General features: G+C 39.2%; 2 protein-coding genes across 2 annotated transcripts; both read right to left on the bottom strand.

Annotated features, from left to right (window-relative positions):
- Positions 1-351: 351 nt before the first annotated feature.
- Positions 352-12,036, bottom strand: LOC139130980 (uncharacterized). The gene is made up of 10 exons (XM_070696853.1): positions 11,849-12,036; positions 10,749-10,877; positions 10,226-10,391; positions 9,800-9,918; positions 8,683-9,012; positions 7,804-8,130; positions 4,395-4,667; positions 3,643-3,795; positions 3,228-3,383; positions 352-1,531 (listed from the first exon to the last, which is right to left on the bottom strand). Exons 1-10 carry the CDS (start codon positions 12,015-12,017, stop codon positions 1,176-1,178), a joined length of 2,178 nt encoding a protein of 725 aa, XP_070552954.1. The 5' UTR covers positions 12,018-12,036; the 3' UTR covers positions 352-1,175.
- A 793-nt stretch (positions 12,037-12,829) lies between these two features.
- On the bottom strand, positions 12,830-16,708 carry LOC139130979 (uncharacterized). The gene is made up of 4 exons (XM_070696852.1): positions 16,535-16,708; positions 15,239-15,373; positions 13,843-13,951; positions 12,830-13,099 (listed from the first exon to the last, which is right to left on the bottom strand). The coding sequence occupies exons 2-4, from the start codon at positions 15,368-15,370 to the stop codon at positions 12,885-12,887; spliced, it is 456 nt and encodes a 151-aa protein (XP_070552953.1). The 5' UTR covers positions 15,371-15,373; positions 16,535-16,708; the 3' UTR covers positions 12,830-12,884.
- Positions 16,709-27,265: the final 10,557 nt, after the last annotated feature.

Here is a 27,265-nt window from a genome sequence, read left to right as displayed (position 1 = left end):
CTTTAGTGCTACGCATTTTTCAAGCCCCTCCATACAAGTGACAAAACCGCCAAAATGTCATCAGCATTTGAATATTGGTGTGATTTTATTGTTTCAAGCAATGTATGGTCTCTACGAAATAGTTGCTATTTTGAAAGAGAATGGTTGAAAGAACTTTGCGGAAAATTTGAGCAAAAGTTTAAGTCCTTCACTTCTGAGACGCATTCTACCTTAATATTGTTTCAGTTACATTTATCAGCGTTATTTAGGAACAGCTGTCAAGAGAAAACGAATGACGTCAACAAAGCGTTCTCTTTAAACGTCCAGTCGTCAAATTTTCAGTGCATATAAGACTTCCTGTCAGCGAGTGAATTAACAGCGCCCTCTGTCGATATCATCGACTTTTATTCTTATATGCATATTGTCGTGAGTGCCAGATCACTGAACGAAATTGAGAAATGAAAAAATTTTACCTTGGAGTAAAAAAATTATAATAACCTAATTTTGTGGTGCAGCTTTATAATTTCACATTAGATTCAGAGATGCTTAGAGAGACGTTTTCTATTAAGCATAGAAATGTTAAGGTATATCAGACACGGTTCCTGATAACATGGTGCAGCATTTCAAAAATATGAAACGTAACACCAGTAGTTACGGTTACTCAGAGAAATTTATCCTGGATATTGCTTTGCTCTTCTTCACATCACCGTGAGTATGAACTGGATATTTCTTCATGTGACCATATCGGATAACCTGAGACACAAATCTTGATACATGCGAAGACCACTATGGGTGTATCAATGATATAGTCCCAACATAGAATACAGAATCAACTTTCCAGTAAGGTTTTGGCCCCTTTTCCTATAAAGAAATTTGTCAAATATGAATGTTGTTTTCTTTGAAGATATCTTGGAATCTAAATGCATTACACAGCGAGAGGACACGTGTTACTATAGTAATGGAACAACAACAACAACAACAACAACAACAACAACAACAACAACAACAACAACGTTCCACAGCCTCATATACATGTTCATGTGGTTATAGTCTTAGAAATTCCTCAGATAAAACACTGCATTTGAAAACGTCCGGTAAATATTCAAGAATCAAATCCGCGCTGGGTATTTAGGACTGCCACGTACATCCAATGTTGAATCAAAATATGAAAGCTTGTAACGCAAGATTCATGATAATCAGGCTATTAGCAGCCGTTCAGCCTCGTCATCAATATCTCCTCGCCTAGTTTTCTTGGGCATAGCTTCTACCAAGGTTCCCCAGAACTTCTCCGTCTCTTCCCGGGTTCCAGCCTCGCCAGGCCATTTCAGGTAGGTCACCACATTCAATAGACTCTTCAGTGATGGATCAACGTCATCCAGTCGCGTGATGTCTTCGAACATGATTGGTATGATCTTGGTGCCGATTCTCAGCATTTCCGCCTGTGCCTTCTCGTATTCAAAGCGACACCACTCACTCTGCACGAACCATGGACTCAGCACAAGGATTGTCCGGCTACTGTTCTGGATTGCGTCCAAGATGTTATCCATAATTGCTGGAGACGAAAGAGAATGTTTTAAGAAATGTTTTCCCTCAGAAAAGACATCTTGTTCTTTGACAGATCGATATTCTAGCTGTCATAAGCTGAGATTAGGCTATGAGCCTGCAGGCAACAAGAGTACAACAGTCCTCCAGTTTAATCATATTTGACAGCGCTTCAAAATCAGACTACCTGTCTTGTCGGAATTGGCACGCTACGAACTCGAGCATACCACAGCACAGCCTGTAAAATCACACCTAACAATCATGCTCACATTATGACTGTATATCGATGAAGAAACAACGGTACGACACAGACTATGGATCAAGCGGATAAAATATTTACAGTTGACCGCAATATAGGTATCTGGTCCTCCAAAGACTGGTTTATCTATCCCAACGTAGTACAGTTGGGCTAAAGCTCAAAGCATCCGTCCGTAAGCAGCATTATGCGGACAGAGTAGGGATATCTCTTTCTAATACACACTTGCCCGAAAGAGTTGTTACAGTACGTACACGTATTTACCTATATGTGCTTGTGGAACAGACCATGGATCATAAGGGAACCGTGATGATTTAGGGCGGGGGGGAGGTCATGGATATTTCATCTGAAATTTCGAGTAAACCCCCCTGCCAACCATGGTGAATTTAAGTAACCCCCTCTCTTACACATAAATTTTGACTGCTCCCCACTAAGAAAAGTTAAATATCAATACATGTGTTTATAAAATGTACAAAAATACAGCAGAGAAAGAACTTTCAAATCCTGGTGTAACCCCGAACACTGACTCGTGGAACTAATTGAGGATTATTGGATAGTGAAGTATTGCTGATTTAATCTACAAATATAATCTCATCTGCTTTTCTTTTTACATTGCACACTTATTTTGATGTGTAATTTGCGATATTGCAACATTCAGCTATATGGCAGCTAACACTTTTGAGAAATTTGAAAAAAATGAAAATCCAATTATCCCAAATCGTGTTCAGGCTGCCAGATCATCATCGGTTATCTCATGACGGTTGAAAAAGGTGAAACCAACAAAATGAAATTCAAGGTCGCAACAAAATATAGATATAAAAGTTCACACTATAACCAATATCCAACCATAAAGTATTGTTTATTTCGAATTGGTATCATGACAGGGTTTTCACTAAGATATCTGACGGGGAAGAATTTGAAAGTACACAAGGGAATGGGAGGCTGAGAGGAAAGTGTCAGAGAGGCTGTCCCCTCGCTTGCGTGGAAAATTTTGAGAAGTTGATGTGTGCAATGGTGCAGTCTTGTGCAATCTAAGAGGTGTTTTCAATAAGTAGAAGTGTTAGAACAGCCAAAGGGGAGAGCACCAGAGAGGGTGTATTACACAACAATTCCTCGAAAATTTTGAGGAATTGATGTGTGAAATGGTGCAATTTTAGAGGTGTTTCAATTTATTTTTCGCCAAAAATTGACCCCCTTCTTTCTCTCCACATTTTGACAACCCCCCTTCTAGCTTTCAATGTGTTTGTGTGATCCCCCTCAGATTTCTCCGACCCCCAGGCCGTAAATAATAACGGCTCCCTATAGCCTAGAAGCCTCAATTGCCTCAGTAATTCCACACATGGAACTGCAGTGGCCGAAACAATGTATATTGCATCTAGGCTCAAAGTCTTCATATTCTAGACTTCCGGGGCTTATTTTGATCTTTATGGTATTGACGATTCATACATACCGGCTCCCACTTGAAAGTCCCTGCTGTGGACGCAGAGCCGGAAGCCATGGTCGTTCTCCAGTCTTGGCAACATCTCCCGGATCACGAACGATTCCTCCGGCGACGAGCCGCCAGACTCACTTCTGTAACAAACGAAGGCATCGTATTTCCAGTCACCTGTGAACAAATACGAAGACAACACCCATCAAGAAACACAGCTGGCGGTGTTTGTAAAATAATGAAGACGACGAGGACGATGACGGGGCGGTGGTGAGGGCGGCGTTGATGCATAATGGTGGTAATGGCAGTGACAATGGTGGATCACTGTTAGGACTTCCTCATTTGATTTCAGCTATTTGAGTACTTTTCTCTGACGTAACATCCATAAATACGAATATTACACTGCGATAAGTCTACATATTTTCATAACACTCACCTCCATCTATCGAGGTCCATCTAGAACACAGACGGTGCAGCACTATTCGAATCTCTCTTCTGTACTTGAAGGTCACCGGGGGTAATATAACCAGCAAGATTGCCACAGGAACAATCGTACAGAGGATGACCCTGAGTGACCTCTTTCTGTTATCTGAAACGAGAATGGGATTCAAAGTCATTGATGACCAGGCGGAACTTAGGGGAAACAGTGCGCATAAACGATATATCGTTGCAAAAACAATTGTTCCGCCAGATTTCAAGAAAAAAATATAAGTGCAAAAAATGTGAGTGCAAATGAGAAATGAGCCCTGAAGTGTTAGAATCAGACAGTCAGAGATAACATAGGTTATAGCTAGCTATAGTGCTTTTGCACTTGCTTTTATTTTAGCAGAGCATCATCTTATTGAATACGTTGCTACGCAAATCTATTGCACGAATGTTGGCGCAGAAAAAGACGCGAACTGAACCCAGATCTACGCGTGAAGCAGGCAGCTAAAATCTCATCACCAATTTCTTATGATAACAGATTTTTCTCCATGGCACCTGATCATTTAAGTCGCAGCAAGTAGAGGGAGCCGAACAGTATGTGATGTGTAATATTATCCTCATTGGGTCGTCTTCAAAACTTCCTGAGTATACTACTACCATAGCTAACACAGCCAACTTTTGTCAGGTCACTTGTGGCCACAACGCTTCTCACATGTAAAGGAACGTTCTTCGCGAGTTCGGTGTTTTCTATGTGTTACTTACCAGGACTGACATGAACGTTGGTGGAAGTTCGTCCCGATCCAAGTTCATTATATGCCGTACAAGTACATTCGATGTTTTTAGGTTCAGTTTTCACATTTTTAAAACGAAGTTCAAGCTCCTGCCAACCGTCCTTAACGTGAACTTCTTTATTATCTCCGCACGCAAAGTTTACGTCAGTACTTTTCGGATTTGCGTGAACATGACACGTCACACTGACGTCATCTCCTTCTATCGGATGTTGCGGTCTCACCATAATGATCACAACCGGTTTGTCTAAAAATAAGTAAATGTGAAACAGTTTTGCAAACAATTGTCGATTTAAACTTTTTCAGTATAGTAGTTTGTTCCGCGTCTCTCACAGTCATTCGGAATCCCTACAACTATGGAAATCCGGTCACGACATGCGACATGCGACCTGCGACTTCAAAACTGCGACCTGCGTCCTGCGAGTTTGAAACATGCGACCTGCGACTTCGGCATTTAGACCTAGGTGTAACCTGCGACTTCACAACAGCGACCTGCGTCCTGCGTGTTTGTCAAACTGCGACCTGCGACTTCACAACTGCGACATGCGACCTGCGTGTTTGTCAATATAAAGGAAAAGTTCGGATAATCGATTTAAATGCCTAAAACAAACTAATCGTTGTCAGATTAGTACAACATTTACTGTTAACATAACGAGCACTTGCAACGCTCCAAATATGCCTTAAAACAAAAAATCCTTATAATCGTCCAGAAACTCGGTCGATGCTGGGTCATGTTAATTGTAATATGACACCACACACCGGATCGCTCACTATAGAGTCAGTCATAGTGGCTAACTCTCTCAATAACGAATCTGGTCCTCCTCCTCGTGGACGAAGATGACTTCGTCACACAACCAAGCGGAAGGGATACAAAACAAGAGAGCGACTGATGAAGGAACCCATTTTTGGTTCCGAAACACCGTTAAGACAAGTCCCTCAATCAACAAACCGGTTTACCGAGGACCCAGATTACATGACTAATGTCAAGCACTATCGATTCACCGTGTCTCGCCATGTATTCCACGCAAAATAAATGCATGATCCTTTTATTCACCATATCATAATATTAAACAATCTTGGTAGAGCCGATGTGTGGAGTTGCCCTCATTTTCCTTTAATAGGCCGCGTTCAAAAAATGGGGGGGGGGGCCTGGAGGAATCGCGATTGAAATCTTATTTTTTTCAGATCCCCCCTTAATACCCTCAAAAATTTTCAAGTGCCCCCCTCAATACCCTCAAAATTTTCAAGTCCCCCCAAATTACCATATAGCCGCATATTTATAAGGAATGCACGCAGAGTAAAAAAAACATGTAATGTGTCGTTCTGCACGCAAATGTTCAACACTATCTCTTATCAGCAGGTTGTAGAGCCATATACCTAGGGCAAGTTCTTAAATGATTCATTTTTAAATGCATCAGTGAACTTTTTGGATTTCTCAGTCTAAGCCGACTTGAGTTTATCCCACTCTGGCCAGTTCAATGGCACCAGCTGAAAAGCACACAAAATGACAATCATGGAGAGAGTATGAAAATTGTGTATTCCTAGCTACGTTTAACCAAATTGTGAAAAAATGAGCACAGTGACCCATCAATTTTTTTTTTCAAAAGTACAAGACATACAACTTAGATGCCACTCATAAAATGTTTTACAAAATTGACAATACTGGAAGGTTAAAATATTCCATGTAATTAATGTTTTAATCTCAGCAATTTTAGGTGTAATAATGGCAAATTTGATAAAAATAAAAGATTCCATTTAGTCACCCTTTTTTCCATTTAAATTAGAGTCTTTACTGTTCAAAGTTTTACTTTTATGTTATTGGTACAATGAGATGTGAAAATTTCATTCAATGCATGAACTTGAAATGAATGGTTTTATATATTGATTTTAAGTGATTTTATAAAAACTGACTTTTCATCGTACATTTGTATAAGATCAATTATGGTGACCCCATCTTTTTTCTCTAATATTTGATTATTCTCATATGCCAGAATTCAAAAATCCATGGTAACTGTTAGTCCCCTAGTCTTCTATGTGTTGCTCTCTGGCTGGATCTTGTGTACAAGTAGATGTATGTTTCACTGTCAACTGAGTGTCCATGACCGAAACTCTTCTTAAACTACAGCAGAGTCAAGCTACATGTACACTGTCACTGCCAGTTTGTAGTAGCAGGGCAGTAGTTGTATTAACTTTTTATTTTGACAATATTTTTGTTCAGTTTATACAATTGTGTTCTTGTTCTATTCCCTACAGAATGTTGAGCTATCCAGTATTCAGCTTGCCAACACAGCCTACGTGTACCGTGCATTTGCATCATTCAATTGTCACAAATATTTAGACGAACAGGCTTTGTTGACAACCTGAATATTGTGTTTTTCAGCATGCTGTAGAGAGACGCCAAGAAACAGTATTTGATACATTGCGATAGAATATTGAAAAAAAATTATTAACAGTTCTGGCTCCTATCCCATTACAAGAGCAACTTGTTCTACGAAATTTAATGGTATTCATACATTTTTAGACTTTTTCGAGATTAAAGACATAAAATATGACAAAATGGTTCTAGATTTTGTTTAATTATTACTAACATTAGAACTGTTGGACGACATCAAAATGTTGGGAGTCAAAATATTTTCAGGTCCTCCCCCAATTTTCGAATCCCCCCTGAATTCCTCCAGCCCCCTCACCATTGTTTTTGAACGCGGCCTTAGAAAGCAACCGAACAACTCGTAATCCAACACAGCTGTGTCATCGAAGTTCAACTCTCGCCTAAATGACACCACCTATCACTGATATTACTTGTGACCGCTTTCATTACGCTCAATAAAAACTAAATACCTAAAATCATGGATCAGGTCGTGATCTCGCAGGTCGCAGTTTCAAACTCGCAGGTGGCAGCTAGGCCAGAGCACCCGGAAGTCGCAGGTTTAATTTGACAAAAACACAGGACGCAGGTCGCAGTTTTGAAGTCGCAGGTCGCATGTCGCATGTCGTGACCGGATTTCCATACTACAACAACCTTACAGTACGTAAGAAACCTACGATAGGGTAATCAGCTCAATGCTAAACAGTGCATTCATAAATGATTTCTAAATATGGACTTAATTCTATTCGACAAATTCTACGGTTATATATATATATAATGTATATATATATATATATATATATATATATATATATATATATATATATATATATAAAATATACACTTCAATTACAAAGTTATAACATTTGTTACTTCGAATTCAGATCTTCGAATTCTTCAGACAGATCAAGCTTTCTTTTGTCCTATTATAGGACGCACCACTATACGACGGTCTTGGTCTGATACAAATTGCAAAAACACACTCCACTTTACGTTGTAAAATGTTTGTCTCACTTACATCGTATGTTCTTCAGCTGAATGACATCTGTGTTCGTATATTCTAATGCGTCACTCCTAGCCTCGCAGGACAAGTTCGATCCTGCGTTGTGATACGTGGGCGTGATCGTGATTCGGCTCTTCGTGTTGTACAATCCGCGTCTGGAACTCGACTCGATCTCCGCTCTCACGTTCTCTCGAATTTGCCGGCCGTCCATGTACCAAAGGATTTGAACCGGCGGATTGGCGTCCCATGCAATACACATAAAGCTGATTGGTTCGCTATCTGTCAACGACCGATTGTGGAATGTGTCGGCCCAATTAACGATCTGTACGGCACTTGGTTGTTCTATGGACAAGATGTACACTTAAATTAACAACAAAACATGTATTATTTGAAAATTAAGTTGCTAGATTAATATCAAGTGAGCCTTTATATTTAATATATATATATATATATATATATATATATATATATATATATATATATATATATATATATATATATATATATATATAATTTGCTTGCCGACACCTGATTACAAACAAGAACATTCCGACATTCTGTAGCGTGTACCACATTCTTTGTTTGCATTGCTTAGTGCTTCCGCCATTTGAGTTAGCTATGTGAGCTTTTATTACGCCATCGGATGCTGTCACTGATGTACAAAATAGAAACGATCTCAGCAATTACGAATGGAATTTTAGCCACCAAAAGCCTAATCTCAAAAAATAGTTATTCATTTCACTCCCAACTTAGTTGCATAATGACGTACGTACATGTACATAAGATACATACTGGGTATTTGAACTTACGCGACAAGATGAAATGAAATTAATTATAGATATGACTTATTATAGTAAGAAATTTACACAGTATGGCATAAATAAGAAACATCACCAATTATCATAACCTGTGCAGTTTCACTCTTTACGCCATCCTGATACTCTGTAGGTCCGATCTCACAGTAATATAACCCTGCATCTTCAATCTGGACTTTTGAAATACGTAAATCATATTCCCCGTCACTGACTTCGCCGCGTAGACTGTAGCGACCGTCTGCCACATGAGAGGGCTTTTCGACAGATGTACCTGTCACCGCAACAAGTACGTCGTTTGCCATGAACCAGGTCAGATTGCCGACTCTATCACGGACGGAACAATGAAGCAAGACGTCACTTCCGGAAGGGGCGACCGTGTTTTTCGGCGACACGTCGATTCGCTGTCTACCTGTCGACATTGTTAACAAGGTGTAAGTACGAAATACTAGTGTACGTTCAGATCTAGGCACTATTGCATATCTACAACTAGGTCATCGAGATATATACGGTATATATATATAGTCAAAAGTAGTTAAACAGTTTAAATTCACTCGGATGGAAATAAATACAGCAATGATATAAAGTAACGTCATGCAAGTGCAAGCAATAGATCATTATGGGTTCTCTATGATTGTGTCATATGAATGATGAAGATATGACAGCAGCACGATTAGTTTATAACAATATATATATATATATATATATATATATATATATATATATATATATATAATATATATATATATATATATATATATATATATATTATACATACACATACATACTATACATACACACATACATACATACATACATACATACATACATACATACATACATACATACATACATACATACATACATACATACATACATACATACATACATACATACATACATACATACATACATATATGTTTGTGTAATGAATATAATGTTATATACCCATAAACCAGTACAATTTTCAAGAGTTTGACCCTTGTTCTAGAGTTCATATAATCTTCTTTTGTGTCTTGTCAAAACACTTTTGTGAAACTCTCATCTGCGGAACTACATTCAAATTTTATAATCTTTCTCTTGCCAATGTTATACTGACAATGAATTGGTGAAAGCCCATACTGTCAATTGGTGCCTATTTCTTACCCTTGACAGTCATGGGAGACACTATTGTAATGTTAATTAAAAACAACACTAACCTGTGACAGGGACGGTTATAGATCTCGAGAGGACGTCGCCTACATCGTCAACTACCTCGCATGTGTAGGTTTCGCCTCCATCATTGAAGACGCCTCCTGTGACAAATCTCAAAGTTGACCTATGAAACGAACAGACATGAAGCCATGTGGTTTACATTACCATTTATGTTAACTAGAGTTTACAAGCATTAATTAATTAATTAATTAATTAATTAATTAATTAACTACTAATTTCACTGCAAATTCTAGACCTTGTTCCTATAGCTCCATGTCAACATCAAGTGCATGCAACAATCACTTAGGTGAAGTTTGACATTATATGGCCAACGAAATTAAACAATTTTCTGTCAAACTTGATACAATAAAAGTTCATGCTTAATTAAATGTACGCACACCTATCAGTCTTGAATTCACAAATCAGCTTACCTTTCAAGAGTTCTTGGTAGATTATTTGTCTTTTGTGCGAGAGTAACGCCCCCTACAGACCACGACATGCTCTCGACGGTGACTCCGTACACGTCACACCTCAAACTCAGTGTGTCGTTCACAAAGACGATTTCAGGATGCTGTTGGATTTCTATCGTTGGGGTAACTAATGTAAGAAGATAGCAAACATGCATTATAATCGCAATCTTACATAAACGACTAAAACTTGCATTAATATTATTTCGTTTTTAATGCCCGAGACGTAAACATGACCTGGTGCCTATATAACTAATTTCAAATGATATGTAAAGACGCCTTCGATGGTTTCATTAATTTGACGACAAACCACGCTGTATGGCTCTTGTGCCGAAGATTATGTATGCTGGATGCATAAGCTACTGGTTTACAAAGCTATGTCCTCCGTAAATAATAGATTATAAGTACTAAAAGTGAGATACATGTATGATGTTACACGTGATATACGAGCTACGCTAGGGTATGAGTGCTAAACCAGAAAACTTACCGTCTGTGCAGTTTACGCCACTCCAACCTTTGGCGCAAAGGCAATCGCCATTGAAACTATGACACGAAGCGCCATTTTGACAGTGGCAGGTGTTCTCACATTTCCCGCCAAATCTATCCGGGGGACAGCCTTCAACAGAGAACGACGTGGCATTTATTTCGAATGAGGGAAAATTCTAGTTCTTGTATTAAATTTATGTGATTATGACAGTCACTTTCAAATTATGAAAACATCCTTTCATTTTTTCGCCAAGCATCACAATTTATCGAAAAACTAAGAGAAATCGTAAGATTTATGTAAATCAACATTCCCTAATCAAAGAAGTGCAAGCGACATTTTTATACAAGCATTCTTGGAAAATGACGGAGTTAGTTCGACACCCTTGTAAAATTCCTTATTTTTTGTTCTAAGAAAACCAGCTTTGTGAAGAAAATTCTTCTCATGTTTGCACTGACTGAGAATTAGATGTGACAAAGGGATTCCCACAGGGCAATTCACCCACTGGACACGTTGGCATCTACACTGTCTGTCACCGTGACTGTGCTGTTACAGGGTGTAAGTATAAACTGTGACATTGCTTTAACAATTAAAGAAAGACAAGCCGTGTACGCGTACATATCTCGGTCTGGGCTAATACTGTGTGCTCCTCCAAAGGTTGCCTGCCTACCCGACCCTGTTTACTTTTGAATGTGACAAACTTATTTCTAGAATGCTCAATAAATGATCTTCCCCTACTTTTTGCTGGAGCTTCATGACTAGTATACACAATATACATCCTGCGGATATCAGTACACGTACAATAAGAATGACAAAATGACGATAACTTGCAGTCTGTTTGAATTCAAGTCTATTGTTATTTCACAAATAGAGACAACGCTCCTTGTCGCTGCATGGGGACTTTACATGGCTACTAACGCAGTTTCTGACGTCGTTTCGGCAAAGCGTATTGAACGAAAGAAAATGGGCGCCCTTGTAATGGATGTACCAGAAATACTTGACATGAAAGTAAATATGATATTTGGGCAAAGACAAGGGATGAAATATAGGAAACCGTGACAATTTCGATTTTTAGATTATTCAAAACTCATTGCAGGCATTACCTTTTGGGAATAAGGTTACGACGGGCGAGTACATGTTAGTCTCTACACCAATCGTGGAATAGTAGATGAGGCATTGAAGCTGAACTTGAGGTTCAGCCTTGAAGTTAGGGAAAAACATGTGATAAATTGCTCCGCCCATCGAGTACCAAGAACTTGGCAAAGGATGCATTGCTTTGGATACTTCTTGAGAACCTGACAGCGAAAGAATAAAACGGTCGGTAATGACACATCGCTTCATATATTTGACGTGCACCCAAAACCCTCGCTGCACTTTGCATTCCTGAGTGTTTGACAAGTATATGTGTTTACGTGCTAATGCGTATAAGAGCTCAGTATTTAGTACTTCTTGGTTCACTATTAACAACTTGTGCTTTTGTTAACACACACTGTGACACACACACACACAAACGCGCGCGCGCACACACAAAATATGTGTGTGTGTATGTATGTATGTATATATGTATGTATGTATGTATGGATGGATGGATGGATGGATGGATGGATGGATGGATGGATGGATGGATTGATGTGCACACTCACACACACACACATACATACATACATACATACATACATACATACATACATACATACATACATACATACATACATACATACATACATACATACATACATACATACATACATACATACATACATAGGAACGATAATCGTGTTGCACTTTGCTCTTCTCGTCAAATCACTATGGGCGGAAGAAGTACCCCTGCAGTTAATCAATGAACTTGCAGACCTGACTTCTTGTACTTGAACGAAGAGTCTGGTCAAAGTAGGAAAATTGGTATCGAAAAAATCTTAAATTTAAATGAGTTACAACTAGTGAATTATAATGAAAAAATGGATATCCGAAAAATGGAGTTGGCAAAAGTACACAAAAATGTCCAGTTTGGTTTGTGTATCCTCATTTGTATTCGTCATCTACCAGTTGATGAAAGAAATTACGTCTGTAGGTTTGCTAACATGTGTGCTGCAATGGAGCCATGGAGGCGAGACTGTTTTCGGCAGTCCACCATACCCCTCAAACTGACATACCTTGTGCGTCTTTCGTACCGGCCCGAATTATGTTGGCATCAACAAGCATGTCATCCCCGCCTTGAATGGACGTTTCGAAGGACATCTTGTCGTCTTGGTCGAAATCGGTTGTTTGCGATTTACACGTCATGGTCAGATTTCCAGGGTGACGAAAGAAGAATGTGGTGATGATGTGTACCCAAATGTACAAATGTAAACTGCCTAGCAACGATGAAAAACAACAAAGGACCGGTAGGCTTAGGCAAGGTTGGATTTCAAAACAAAATCGGGTATTTTAGTGACAATACAAAAGTGTGTTACCTTACACACATCAGAGGAAGTTCAGTCATTTCTGTGGTACGTTCAGTCAGTATCTGTCACACTTCTCAATTATCATTAATTTTGTTATTCATGAAAACAGAAGCCACACGTGACTGATCTAAGACTAGGATCACCTTGTAGGATTGTCTTATACTTATGGCTGCATTGACCGAAAAGAGCTACACAAAACACGATTGGAACTGATTTGGGAGAATTTTATCTTATTACAGTTCAAATTTATCAAAATTGTTCAGTGTCATGTAGCTTAAAATCGAAATTTTACAAATTATCCATAAAAACAAATGTATTGCAAAAAAAGAGAAAAGTAGATGAGCTTACATTTGCTGATTAAATCAACATTAATACGATATCCAATTATTCAGTCGTGTTACAATATCTACGTTATCGTGTCTCCTTATTTCGTAAAGATTCACAAATTGCCTGGTTAGGTTTTATGTGCAATGAGATTTGCTTCTCAGATATTTTGGTGTTTTTTTAAATCAGAAAATACGTTCGTTGTGTGTCGCAGCATGGCATGGGCGTCGTTCATTCTTTTGTCGTACTTCCGGTCCTCCATCTCCAATGACACTACGCACTCGCGAGATTCGAGATCGGTGTATCAATAATACACCGGAAATACTTACAGTTGCTCGAAGGGAAGAGTACGTAGTCCGTCAGGTTGCTTGTTTCAGGGTTTTGCAGTTGCTCCACAGGGATTTTTACAACGCTCCTCACTTCAATCAAGGTTATGTTCTGCACGACATATAGAAAATAGAATGAAGATACATCGGCCAAATTTCAATAAGACAGGCGCTCTTTTACTCTCATTTTCATTTTTCTCATAACAAGAACATCCCGATAAGACTTGATTAAAGCAGTGATTTTGCTATTGTAATATTATCTATTTAAGAACAAGCTCTATGAAACCTTACTTTTCTAAATAATAGGTCTAAATATATATAATATTAGGTCAAAATAGTCAAGTGAAAAAATACTCACTATTTTTTCCGTTAGGGTTACGATGGCTGGTCATATTGCTAGCACTTGTCTTCCAATAAGATCGTAATATTGACTAAAAGGAAGTATTTTACCCGTTATAAAATCCTGCGCTTTTGTTATCATATGATCAAAAAATAACCATGCTACTGTAATTATGTGGTCGCCAGATTAATGCCTTTCACGGTTCAGATTACAAACAAATGATCGAGATCGAAAATATGAAATGAGAAAGCAATCTTCGGTGAAGAACTCAAAACAGATAAGAAAAACTAGCCATCATAAATATCCGACCCAGATGGCGCTTGTCGTGCCTCGTTTTCATGTATTGAATTTGAATTTTGAAAAAAACTCTCAGCCATCGTTTTATACCCACCTTCTGTGCAAAGACCAAACCACTAAGTAATTAGCTCCACGCAGAGGGTATTGCAAGCAATATTCGTCTATCTCGATCGATAAATGTAAATGTATGAAACTTTTTTATTATACAAACCTTACCTGCGTCGTGTGTGTGCCTATTACTTTACTCTAGCTACCTGGTGTTTCAAAGTGCAACAGTGCATATCTGTTGATTGCCCTCCCCAATCCCCTTCATTAATTTGTTCTACCGATCACCAACGCGTAGGCCTACCGCTCTGACCAAATAACTAGTTATTAGCTATTAAGCTACCTTTCACCCTTATCAGCTGCTAACGAGTTATTTGGTCGGGACAATAAGCCCCTGCTTTGGTGATCGCTAGAACAAATTAATGAGGGGATTAGGGAGGATAATAAACATATATACACTGTAGACTGTTTTCTTTGAAGTATTATACACATGTATATAGCGAGGTTAAAGTAATAAGCAAACACAAGACACAGGCAAGGCTTGTATAATTAAGAAATGTTGAATACATGACATATATTGGTCATAACTTCATGACGAATATTGCATGCAATATCCTGTGCTCCACGTCGAGATGTTTCAAGAGAGGGTCTCTGCCTCGAAGAAACACGCTTGGCCGACGAAGTTGCAATGATTTCTCCACAAGTTACCATTCCTACCTCGTTTTCTGTCGATGTTTCATGTTCACCACTGTATTGTTTTTGACAAGACGCATCGAAAGTCGACGATGTCAGCCTGATAAACTGCAGAACCATGAGTAAGAAAATATACTCTAATCGAAGTCTGCTCATTCTCTGCAAGATTCAAACGAAAACCAAGGTGAGATACCAGTAGCAAACTTTATTGATATCAGATTCACGCAAGGTAAGACTAAAACGAAGGACATGAAGGACTTCGAAGAACTGTATTTCAGAATACAGAAAGGACGAGAACGGCATTTTCAGTCCAGAATTGAGTGAAGCATAGCGTAACCTTTCAAGAATAGGGTGATGGACTGTGCTATCCGTACAAAATGGGTGGTAGGCCAGCATTTTCACTACATAATGGGGTGAAGGCTATATATTCTCTGCAAAATAGGGCGAAGGACAATGTTATTAGTGCAGAATATGGTGGAGGACACTGTAGGGAAAGGACAGTATTTCACTACAGAATGGGTGAAGGACAGCATGTTCACAATATAATTGGGCGAAGGACAATGCTATCAGTGCAGAATACCATGAAGGACGCGAAGGACAATGTTATTAGAGTTGAATATGGTGAAAGACAATATTTTCATAACAGAAAAGGGTGATAATACTACTCTATACATATTATCCTGCACTGAAAATGCTGTCATTCGCCTAAATACGTACAGAACCTACAATGTTTCACCACTTCATTGGATTTTCTGTGGCCTTCTTTGTCCTTCACCGTCCTTCTATGTCCTTCCGTTTAGTTTTTGCTTTCACATAGCAGACACTTGAATCCTAATACGAATCTTGCTATCGGACCCCGGCCGTCGATGAAAGCTGCTACCTATAATGATCTAACATATATCTGTGTGCCTATTACTTTACCCTCGCTATCTGTCTATAATACTTCAAAGAAAACAGTCTACAGTCTATATATGTATATTATCCTCCCTAATTCCCTTCATTACTGTCTCCATCGGAAACCATTGTATGGAAAAAAAATTATGTTTCGTAACTTCACTAATATGCAAGCCAAACCAACCAGTTCTTGCAATTGGCATACAGTACCTGTCTACCAAATCTGACTTGAATCCGTTCAGGCGTTTTTGAGTTATCGTGTAAACAGACAGACAGACAGACAGACAGACAGACAGACAGACAGACAGACAAACACTGAGACAGACACATACACACACAGGGACAAACAGACAGGTATCGCTACGACATTAGCTCACATGTGTGTACACGTGAGCTAAAAACTTTCCCTCCCTCTCACCCCCTCACCTCTTTTCCGCTAAAAGATCGCTTGCAAACAGCTTTTTTCCACAAAGAGATCTGTTGGTCGTTCCTGATTCTCTGTTTAAGCCTCTCCGGGTTGTCAGTTCTGCTTGCAACAAAAGTTGGGGTTTTTCCAAACAAATTGTGGAAATGCCAGTTTTTTACACCGTGGCAAGTTTTGCTACTTCATCTAAATCTTCGAGCTACGGTCCACGAAAACTGTAAGTTAATCTGGATGAATGCAAAACAGGAAGCGAAGACTATGTTTTGCTTGCACTTTATAAATTTAGATGTGCGAGTTCACGATTTAAAAAAGTTATGATTCAGCATGCATACTAACCCTATTTATTGAAATATGAGACTTCCCGTTAACAAAAAAAACGTGAAAGATAGCTCATGGACTTTAGTCGAACTGAAAAGAATATCCTGGAAAAACAGAATTCATTTATGAAGGGGGTTCAGATCTTCTAAAATTTATGCTGGAAGATCATCCCTGTGCGTTGAACTCGACTCAAAGGACGAAACATACCAGGAATTTTGAGTGCCGAACACCTCAAACAACAGGATGAATTGCATTGCATGGGAGACTTGAGTTTGTCAACGCATAGCTAAAGAGTTGGCAACGAACTGCCGGCAGAGCACTTAATCATGGGCTTACTCGTAGCTGTGGTACAGTGGTCGGGTTTTGCAATAATTGTTTTGATTAAGTTCCACTGTTCTCCTTTTTAACCCTTCCCTCCAAACAGTTTTTTGTCTACAATACCAGTGTTGTGCTCAGGCCTATAAAGGGGAAGTTCACCAAGGCTGATTTTCACACACCTGCTAGCTTTTGGGGTCACTTATTCCGGAAAAGCCATTTTCTCCAATCATAACTCGCACGACTTTTTACAAAAAACGGATAAAAATAGTGGCAGAAGTTGTATTTCAGAGCTTCATCAACTTCATGTATTTTGTATCATGGGAAAAAAGCGCAAAGTTTGGCGTTTTCATCACGTGATATGGCAGGGACCATCTTCTGATAGGTATGGCCACGGTCCCTCTCTGTGGGACCGTGGTATGGCATTGTCCACGCCAGGCTGTTGCATATGCATAACAGAAACAATAGTTATGCAAATAAGCACAGCCTGGCGTAAACGTGGATGACAATGCCATACCACAGAGAAATATATAGACAGAGTGGCAACACTTGCATGCCTTTTGTTCCATGGTCGTCTCGGTAGACTATTGGCTTTTCATATTAAAATGAGCTTAAAAGGTGTTAAACTTTTTGGAGGCTTGGTTTGTGGTTGATAATTACACGAGATTATGCGAAACTTACGACGAGATGGCATCGTACTGCCAGTCGCGTAGCAACCATAGTTACTTTGTGAGCTCTCAGGCCAGAAACACTGCCTCACGCCAATCAAAACATAACACGCCAGCAGTTTCATAAACATGTCCTTTCTTGGCGCACGTGTAAAAGACGGTATGACTGACCGTAAACCATTGAGTAAAACCAGACAGTATCGATAAAAGACTTTCAAATTTGGTTCAAACACACTCATTATATATTCATAAAAATATGAGAGGAATTTTTAAAACGGTAAAACCCACTTTCCTGAAGCTCAAAACACTCCCGTTTTCGCCAGCACATCAATTCCGATCAACACCACACGACAACAACAACACAAGCTTTGTCGAACATACTTTCGCTTAACAATTGGTGAAAATCCGAAAATTACCGAAGGGTGCACGGTCGGCACTCTTCGGAAAAGAGAGCCAAGAGCTTCGTGAGGCGAGGCAAACATGGATTGCTTACGTAACCGCTTCACGCCTTAAACAATAGCTGTTGCCACTCTGTCTATGATATTACTCTGTGGCCAAACCAATCGAACGATGATCCCTGCCATATCATGATGAAAGTGCCAAGCTTGGCGCTTTTTCCTATGATTGAATATAAATTAAGTTAATCAAGCCCTAAAATGTAACTTCCGCCACAATTTTTATCCGTTTTTGTAAAAAATAGGCTATTATAAATGCCGAAAACGGCTTTTCCTGAATAGTTGACCCAAAGCTAGCACATATGTAAAAATCAGCCTGGGTGAACTTACCCCTTTTAAAAGTTGTTTTAAATTTCTTAAAATGCATTATTGACATACTCAATATTAGGGTTGCGTGTGAGAAAACTTTCTTTCAGCGACACAATTTTATTGACAGATCATGATAAGCCTGGCCCGCAATTGTCAAGAACTACAGAGGGCATCAGACGTCAAACATTTGGTGTCGGCCGTGCGGAAAAGCAGAATAGTGAGTTTTTCGAGATACTTGCGGGAGTTAGAAACTGTAGTACTGTAGAACAAAATAACTACAACCAGTAAAATGTCAAATTGAATTTGAAACTAAGCAGATTTAAACAAATAGAAAAGTATAGGTTACAATAGTTACCCTAAAAATGACAGAAGGGGTAATTGTTGGTTTATATCTGTTTCCTCATGTCTGCTTGGAATCTTTTTAATTTATCCTGATGCCATCTATGGCTCGATTTTATAAAGCCAAGTTCCTGGAATTTTTCCCACTAAATCTAACAAGCCCCCTCCCCAGGATATCATATGATCCATTGCTAAGTCTCCACAGCTTTTACATAGCAGTAGACTTACCTTTCATGAATTTAACAATGTTTCACCTGAAAGAATACTGTTTACTCTGCGTAATACCACTTGGACGGAGCAGTGAGACGTACTTGCTATATTCGAGTCCTGGACAAAGCCCAAAATTATGACAAACTTCCACAGAGGCCGCGCTGTCCATACACTTTGTAAATAATAGCACGGAACCGTATGGTGGCGGTGATTATAGCTTATTTCTTAATTTGTATGAGAAGTAGGCGGGCCCATGTATTATCATATAGCCAGCTCATTAATAATGAATTTCATTTTCTGCAGAATTCTTCAAGTGGCGTAGCAGGCATCAGACTCGCATCTCAAGGTAAGTGATAGAATAGCTGTAGCTGTTCTTGTTTTTATTATTTTTTGATAAAGTATGTGTGTTCGCGTGAATCATGAAGTTTACAGCGTGTGTGTATGTTGGGTGGGTGGATGGGGCGGGGGTCGCGGTTAGAAAAATTGCAACAACTTAGCTCGGTTATTGGGCCATTCTTTCCAAGGACGGTGGGGGTTCAGCCGAACGGCTTTGACTGCTGGCGTCTTTGTACGGTGAATAGGCACGTAAGTTGGAATCTGATTGAGAGTGTACTGAATTTCACTAAATTTTTTAATTATTTTAGCTTCGGTTTCGAGTCTTATTCTACTCCCCAAAGTCATATTGAGATACACAGTGCTGAGTTTGGCTACTCAGCCTGGGCATTGTGCAGACTGCTTTGTTGTTTTTCGTAAACAAATTCAAATGTAAACAATATCAGTGCATTGTCCACGTATATATGCAGTGTTCACAAGCTAAAGAGTATAGGTGTTTTGACATGCTTTTGGGGAGCAAAACAAGAACTTGCAAGTGGCATACAAACAAAAAGTGCCAAAATCATCAAATGTTACAACTACCGGGCCTGTCATTAACATTTAATGTTGCTTACTCCATTCAGTGTTATGCAAACGGTCTACGGCTTACTATGTAGTGACTCATTGAGCGACTTATGTTACTGGTATTGTGGACATAGCCGATCGACGCCCGTCCCCGGCTGGTCACTAACGCTCGATGTAACTGCAATATCGTAGTTTTAACAAATTATCGATGAATGTCGATGCAGTAATTATCACTGGAAAGGCGATTTCCTCTTTGTTAATACATGGTTTCGATCTCTTTCGTCGGAGTCGTTAACGTATTTACTAATACCAGAAGATAATGAATGTACATTTTCACGTGCGTGAATTATAGCGTTAGTGACACAGATTTGACGCAATCATTCAAAGTATACGTACATCGTCAAATTAATGGTCCTTCAGAAGACAAGCACACAAAAAATTGACTTTCTTAGACCGACGATTATGGTAGGATGGCTGCTTATGTTAAGGTAGAACTCGCCTTGGGTCTGAATTTTTGACTCCAAAAGTTTTCCAACACTTTTCAAGTCTGATGGACGGGGCTTCAAAAGCTCTTTAAGTAAGAAAAATCTTAACCGTCGAAGTTTTTGTTGTAAGCATAAATTTAATTTCCCTTTAGAGTAAACACAGGGATGGTGGCAATTTTCAATTATTTCAAATACCGGTAATGTTCAGTTATAATGTGTTTCACTACTTCTAAACCTTACATGTTATTCTTGTTTTGGTATGAGAGTGGTTGAAGGTTTAATCGAGAAAAAGTGTAAGTCTCTCACTTTCGAGGCCTATACTACCTAAAGGTCAGGATACCTAACACAAGCTATGACTTAACAACAAAAACAACTGAAAGTGTGGACTCGGCTTCATACCTAGACGTATTGTTTGAAATTAGACAAAATACACTATATACTAAGCTGTATGACAAAAGACACGATTTCAATTTTGAAATCATAAACTTTCCCTTTTTGTCGAGCAATATACCATCATCTCCAGCTTATGGTGTGTATATTTCACAACTCCTTAGATACAGTAGAGCATGCAATTCATATGAAGACTTTCGAGTTAGACACAGCCTATTAGCTCAAAAGTTAGTGAGGCAAGGATTCTCAGAAAGTAGATTAGTGAAATCATTTAAGAAGTTCTACGGTAGATACGGAGATATTGTATCAAAATATGACCTGTCTGTTACTCAAATGATGAGTGACAGCATACCAAATTTTGACTCACAAAAGTAATTTGGTGAATTCACCAAATAACAATGGATTTGTCGCTTTGGGTCAATCTTGACGGGTGCGGCTAGCTGGCAGGGTACGCTTACCCATTCCGGACACCTGGTACCACCACTATTTTGTGGTTCAAGATGACCCCATTGCCTTTGTCATTTTCAATATGTTCCTTGGACCTGGTAAATTTCTTAGTTACGTTGAATGATAACGATTATTGGACCTGATTTGATGTCTATTAGACGATTCTAATGAACCTTGTGGGACTTTATGGTAAAGGTGACATTCCCCAATTTTCTTGGTCTTTTTTCCCGTATAGGCCATAATTTTTCATACATCTTTGCGGAATTCAGAATGTGGGGTGTCAGTTGAAAATGTATGCCATTAATAAGGAAGTGATTAATCGTGAGGACTTCTTATGAGCTCCATGGACGAAGGACAATGATAAGACTTCCGTATAGCCGCACTATATCTTTCCATAAGCGATAAACTTATTTATCGACTAAGGCCGCGTTCAAGAAAATGGTTAGAGGGGGGGGGGGCTGGAGGAATTGCGATTGAAATCTTATTTTTTTAAGATCCCCTCAACACCCTAAAAAAATTTTCAAGTCCCCCCGTCTATATGATCAAAATTTTCAAGTCCCCCATTATCGTATAGCCGCATATTTATTAGGAATGCATGCAGAGTAAAATTAATCATGTATTACGTACTTCGGCACGCAAATGTTCGACACTACCTCTTTTCAGCAGGTAGTAGAGCCATAGATATATTCCTAAGGAAGTTCTTAAATTGATTGATTTTTAAATGCATCGGTAGACTTTTTGGATTTATCAGTGTAAGCCGACTTGAATTAATCCAACTCTGGCCAGGTGTGGGACTTTATGGTTAAGGTGACATTCCCCAATTCACATTGTCTTTTTTCCCGTATAGGCCACAATTTTTCATACATCTTTGCGGAATTCAGAATGTGGGGTGTCAGTTGAAAATGTATGCCATTAATAAGGAAGTGATTAATCGTGAGGACTTCTTATGAGCTCCATGGACGAAGGACAATGATAAGACTTCCGTATAGCCGCACTATATCTTTCCATAAGCGATAAACTTATTTATCGACTAAGGCTGCGTTCAAGAAAATGGTTAGAGGGGGGGGGGGGCTGGAGGAATTGCGATTGAAATCTTATTTCTTCAGATCCCCCTCAACACCCTAAAAAAATTTCAAGTCCCCCGTCTATATGATCAAAATTTTCAAGTCCCCCCATTATCGTATAGCCGCATATTTATTAGGAATGCATGCAGAGTAAAATTAATCATGTATTACGTACTTCGGCACGCAAATGTTCGACACTACCTCTTTTCAGCAGGTAGTAGAGCCATAGATATATTCCTAAGGAAGTTCTTAAATTGATTGATTTTTAAATGCATCGGTAGACTTTTTGGATTTATCAGTGTAAGCCGACTTGAATTAATCCAACTCTGGCCAGGTGTGGGACTTTATGGTTAAGGTGACATTCCCCAATTCACATTGTCTTTTTTCCCGTATAGGCCACAATTTTTCATACATCTTTGCGGAATTCAGAATGTGGGGTGTCAGTTGAAAATGTATGCCATTAATAAGGAAGTGATTAATCGTGAGGACTTCTTATGAGCTCCATGGACGAAGGTCAATGATAAGACTTCCGTATAGCCGCACTATATCTTTCCATAAGCGATAAACTTATTTATCGACTAAGGCTGCGTTCAAGAAAATGGTTAGAGGGGGGGGGGGGGGTGCTGGAGGAACTTTGATTGAAATCTTATTTTTTAAGATCCCCTCAATACCCTAAAAAATTTCAAGTCCCCATCTATATGATCAAAATTTTCAAGTCCCCCCATTATCGTATAGCCGCATATTTATTAGGAATGCATGCAGAGTAAAATTAATCATGTATTACGTACTTCGGCACGCAAATGTTCGACACTACCTCTTTTCAGCAGTTAGTAGAGCCATACATGTATTCCTAAGGAAGTTCTTAAATCGATTAATTTTTAAATGCATCGGTAGACTTTTTGGATTTATCAGTGTAAGCCGACTTGAATTTATCCAACTCTGGCCAAGTGTGGGACTTTATGGTTAAGGTGACATTCCCCAATTCTCTTGGTCTTTTTTCCGTATAGGCCACAATTTTTCATACATCTTTCGGAATTCAGAATGTGGGGGTGTCAGTTGAAAATGTATGCCATTAATAAGGAAGTGATTAATCGTGAGGACTTCTTTTGAGCTCCATGGACGAAGGTCAATGATAAGACTTCCGTATAGCCGCACTATATCTTTTCAAATGTGATAAACTAATTTCTCGACTAAGGCCGCGTTCAAAAAAATAGTTAAGGGGGAGGGCTCGAGGAATTGCTATTGAAATCTTTTTTTTCAGATCCCCTCTCAATACCCTAAAAAAATTTCAAGTCCCCCCGTCTTTATGATCAACAATTTTAAAGTCCCCTCCATTATCATATAGCCGCATATTTATTAGGAATGCATGCAGAGTAAAAATAATCATATATTGCATACTTCTGCACGCAAATGTTCGACACTGCATCTTTTCAGCAAGTAGTAGAGCTATACATGTATTCCTAAGGAAGGTCTTAAATTGATTAATATTTAAGTGCATCATTAGACTTTTTGGATTTATCAGTCTAAGCCGACTTGAACTTAATCCAACTCTGGCCAGGTGAATGGCACCAGCTGAACAGCACATAAAATGACAATCACGAGGGTCTAAGAACAATGCTCACAGAGTTAAACGAATAATTACAAATCTTCATTTAATATGCAAATGAGCTGTTTATTAACTTAAAACTGCTCAATGCTTCATGGGACAATAAGATATCTATCAGATCAACGTCTGTAGCAGTTTCATCAAATGTGCCGCAATAATTTCAGAGATGTATCAGTTATTGCAAAATTCATGAAATATGCAAATGATCCCTTGATCAACTTAACACTACTAAATGCGTCTCAACACAGTCAGATATATATCGGTTCAGCATCTGCGGCAGATTTCATTAAATTTCTGTGTTATTTCTGTGTTATCTGACTAATTACAAAATTTCATTAAATATACAAATGAGCGACTCATCAACTTGACACCGCACAGTACTTGATGCGATTAGGGGTTATTACACGAAGTTTGGGCGATACCGCGTCGTATTCGAGTGACGACGTGTCCGTATTTTGACGAGTTGCGCAGCAACGAGTCAAAATACGGACACGTCGTCACTCGAATACGACGCGGTATCGCCCTAACTTCTTGTAATAACCCCTTTATCATACATGCATGCTTTGGTTATGACTGTTTCTACAGACGCTCCGAAATTAGCGACGAAATCAACTTGAAATCGACCTTGCTGTACTTATAAAAACTTAGTTGCTAAGGAGTGATGACAACCGTATCACTTCTTGATATTATTCCGCTATTGGGCCATTCCACTTCAAAGGAGGGTTTATGGAGCACTTTTAAAGCGAACAATTTAAATATTACGATGTCGACACAGGTTTCACAATTTGAAGAAGATTTATTTTAGTTTAAAATGACGGTGGGTGCAAAATATAGGCGGGAGTTTGTGAAATGTGTGTGTTTTCGTGTTTTGATACATAACCTCATCCCTGCGTGAAAGTTATGAGGCCGCCAAAATCGGGTCAAAATACTCGCGCCACGCTCAAACTCTATCGAGTATGAACAGCTGAGAGCACAGAGAGCAAGCAGCTCTGCAACATGTATGAATGCACATACAGTGGATATAATACCCATACCCAGTCAGTTTATCTCGAAGAATTATACATGTTCCCAGACGTCAAATATGCCGAATTTACCATCTAGCATCTCAGTAAGCGGATTAGTGAAAACATGAAGTGAGTACACAGTAAGCTGTAGTGTCGTAACTCGTTCGTGATTTTGTTGCTGTACGAATAAAACATTTCAAAGGTATTTCCGTCGTCTGCTCGTATATTTTCGTTCCTGGCTTGCCTAAATAGAACTAAACTTCCTTTAACAACCTAAGCGAAAGTTTGACTTTCCCTAGATGGTACATTGTATCTGAAACCCGCACCGCATCGGTGCCACCAGACACGATCATGACCTGTGCACTGACAGGTACAAATCGGAAATATCATGTGCACCTTCAACCTTGTCTGTCGCGAGTATTTTCGGTGCGGTTGGATTTTCGTGGCTCATTTACGACTGTAAACGATGTAATTCACCGCCCAGATACTTTAAGCTCATCAACAGGAAACTTGTCGTAAAGCGATTCTATCATGATGCTCTGTCAACCGATATCATTACGTGTAATCATACATCCATGGTGTAATCTTCAGCAACGTAGACGACACAAAACACTGCACCGTGCACCGCCTTGGGACCGGCCGTGAATTGACAGGTGTCGGCAAAGTATACAAATTTTCAATACGTTTGTTTGTATGTTTTGGGTACAACTTTACTTGTGCCTAGGTGCAATGCCCATGAAGTGACTGCAAACAACAGAATTTTGACCATAATCATAATGACGTTTCGGATTGTCATTTTTCTTATTCGCTCAGCTGTTTTATATGTACATATACCAAGGAGGTCATGCATACAGCGAAGGTCACGCGTACGCGTCGCTGTAAGTAGTTCGGTTACAGTGAAAATATAATTCGTATTTTCACTAGTTAAAATATGGGCTCATATCAGTACCGTCTGAACAATGGAAGAATGGCAATACAGGCACAGCATGTATGATAAAATTACATACTTATCAGATCAACATCTGTTGCTGGTTTCACCAAATTTAGTGCCATAATTTTAGAGTTACATGTCACTAATATCAAAGTTCATTAAATATGCATTAGTGTATCCATCGGAAACCATTGTTTGGAAAAAAAGATGTTTCATAACTTCATTAATATGAAAGCCAAACCAACCAGTTCTTGCAATTGGCATACACTACCTGTCTACCGAATCTGACTTGAATCCGTTCAGGCGTTTTTGAGTTATCGTGTAAACAGACAGACAGACAGACAGACAGACAGACAGACAGACAGACAGACAGACAGACAGACAGACAGACAGACAGACAGACAGACAGACAGACAGACAGACAGACAGACAGACAGACATATACATACACTCACGGACAGACAGACAGGTATCGCTACGACATTAGCTCACGTGTGTGAACACGTGAGCTAAAAACTGTCCCTCCCTCTCACCTCACCTCTTTTCCGCAAAAAGATCACTTGCAAACAGCTTTTTCTCCACAATGAGATCTGTTGGTTGTTCCTGATTCTTTTTAAGCTTCTCCGGGTTGTCAGTTCCGCTTGCAACAAAAGTTGGGGTTTTTGCAAACAAAATGTGGAAATGCCAGTTTTTTTACACCGTGGCAAGCTTTGCTACTTCATCTAAATATTCGAGCTACGGACCACGAAAAGTGTAAATAAATCTGGATGAATGCAAAACAGGAAGCGAAGACTAGGTTTTGCTGGCACTTTTTAAATTCAGATGTGCGAGTTCACGATTTAAAATAGTTATGATTCAGCATGCATACTAACCCTATTTATTGAAATATGAGACTTCCCGTTAACAAAAAAGACGTGAAAGATAGCTAATGGACTTTAGTCGAACTGAAAAGAATATCCTGGGGAAAACTGAATTGATTTGGGAAGGGGGTTCAGACCTTCTAAAATTTAATGTTGGAAGATCATCCCTGTGCGTTTAACTCGACTCAAAGGACGAAACATACCAGGAATTTTGAGTGCCGAACACCTCAAACAACAGGATGAATTGCATTGCATGGGAGACTTGAGTTTGCCAACGCATAGCTAAAGAGTTGGCAGCGAACTGCCGGCAGTGCACTTCATCATGGGCTAACTCGTAGCTGTGGTACGTTGGTGGGGTTTTGCAATAATTGTTTGGATTAAGTTCAACTGTTCTCCTTTTTAATCCTTCTCTCCTAACAGCTTTTTTGTCTACAA

Source organism: Ptychodera flava, chromosome 4 (genome assembly GCF_041260155.1).
Source record: "Ptychodera flava strain L36383 chromosome 4, AS_Pfla_20210202, whole genome shotgun sequence".
Classification (NCBI taxonomy): domain Eukaryota; kingdom Metazoa; phylum Hemichordata; class Enteropneusta; family Ptychoderidae; genus Ptychodera; species Ptychodera flava.
This window is presented reverse-complemented; position numbering and strand designations above follow the sequence as displayed.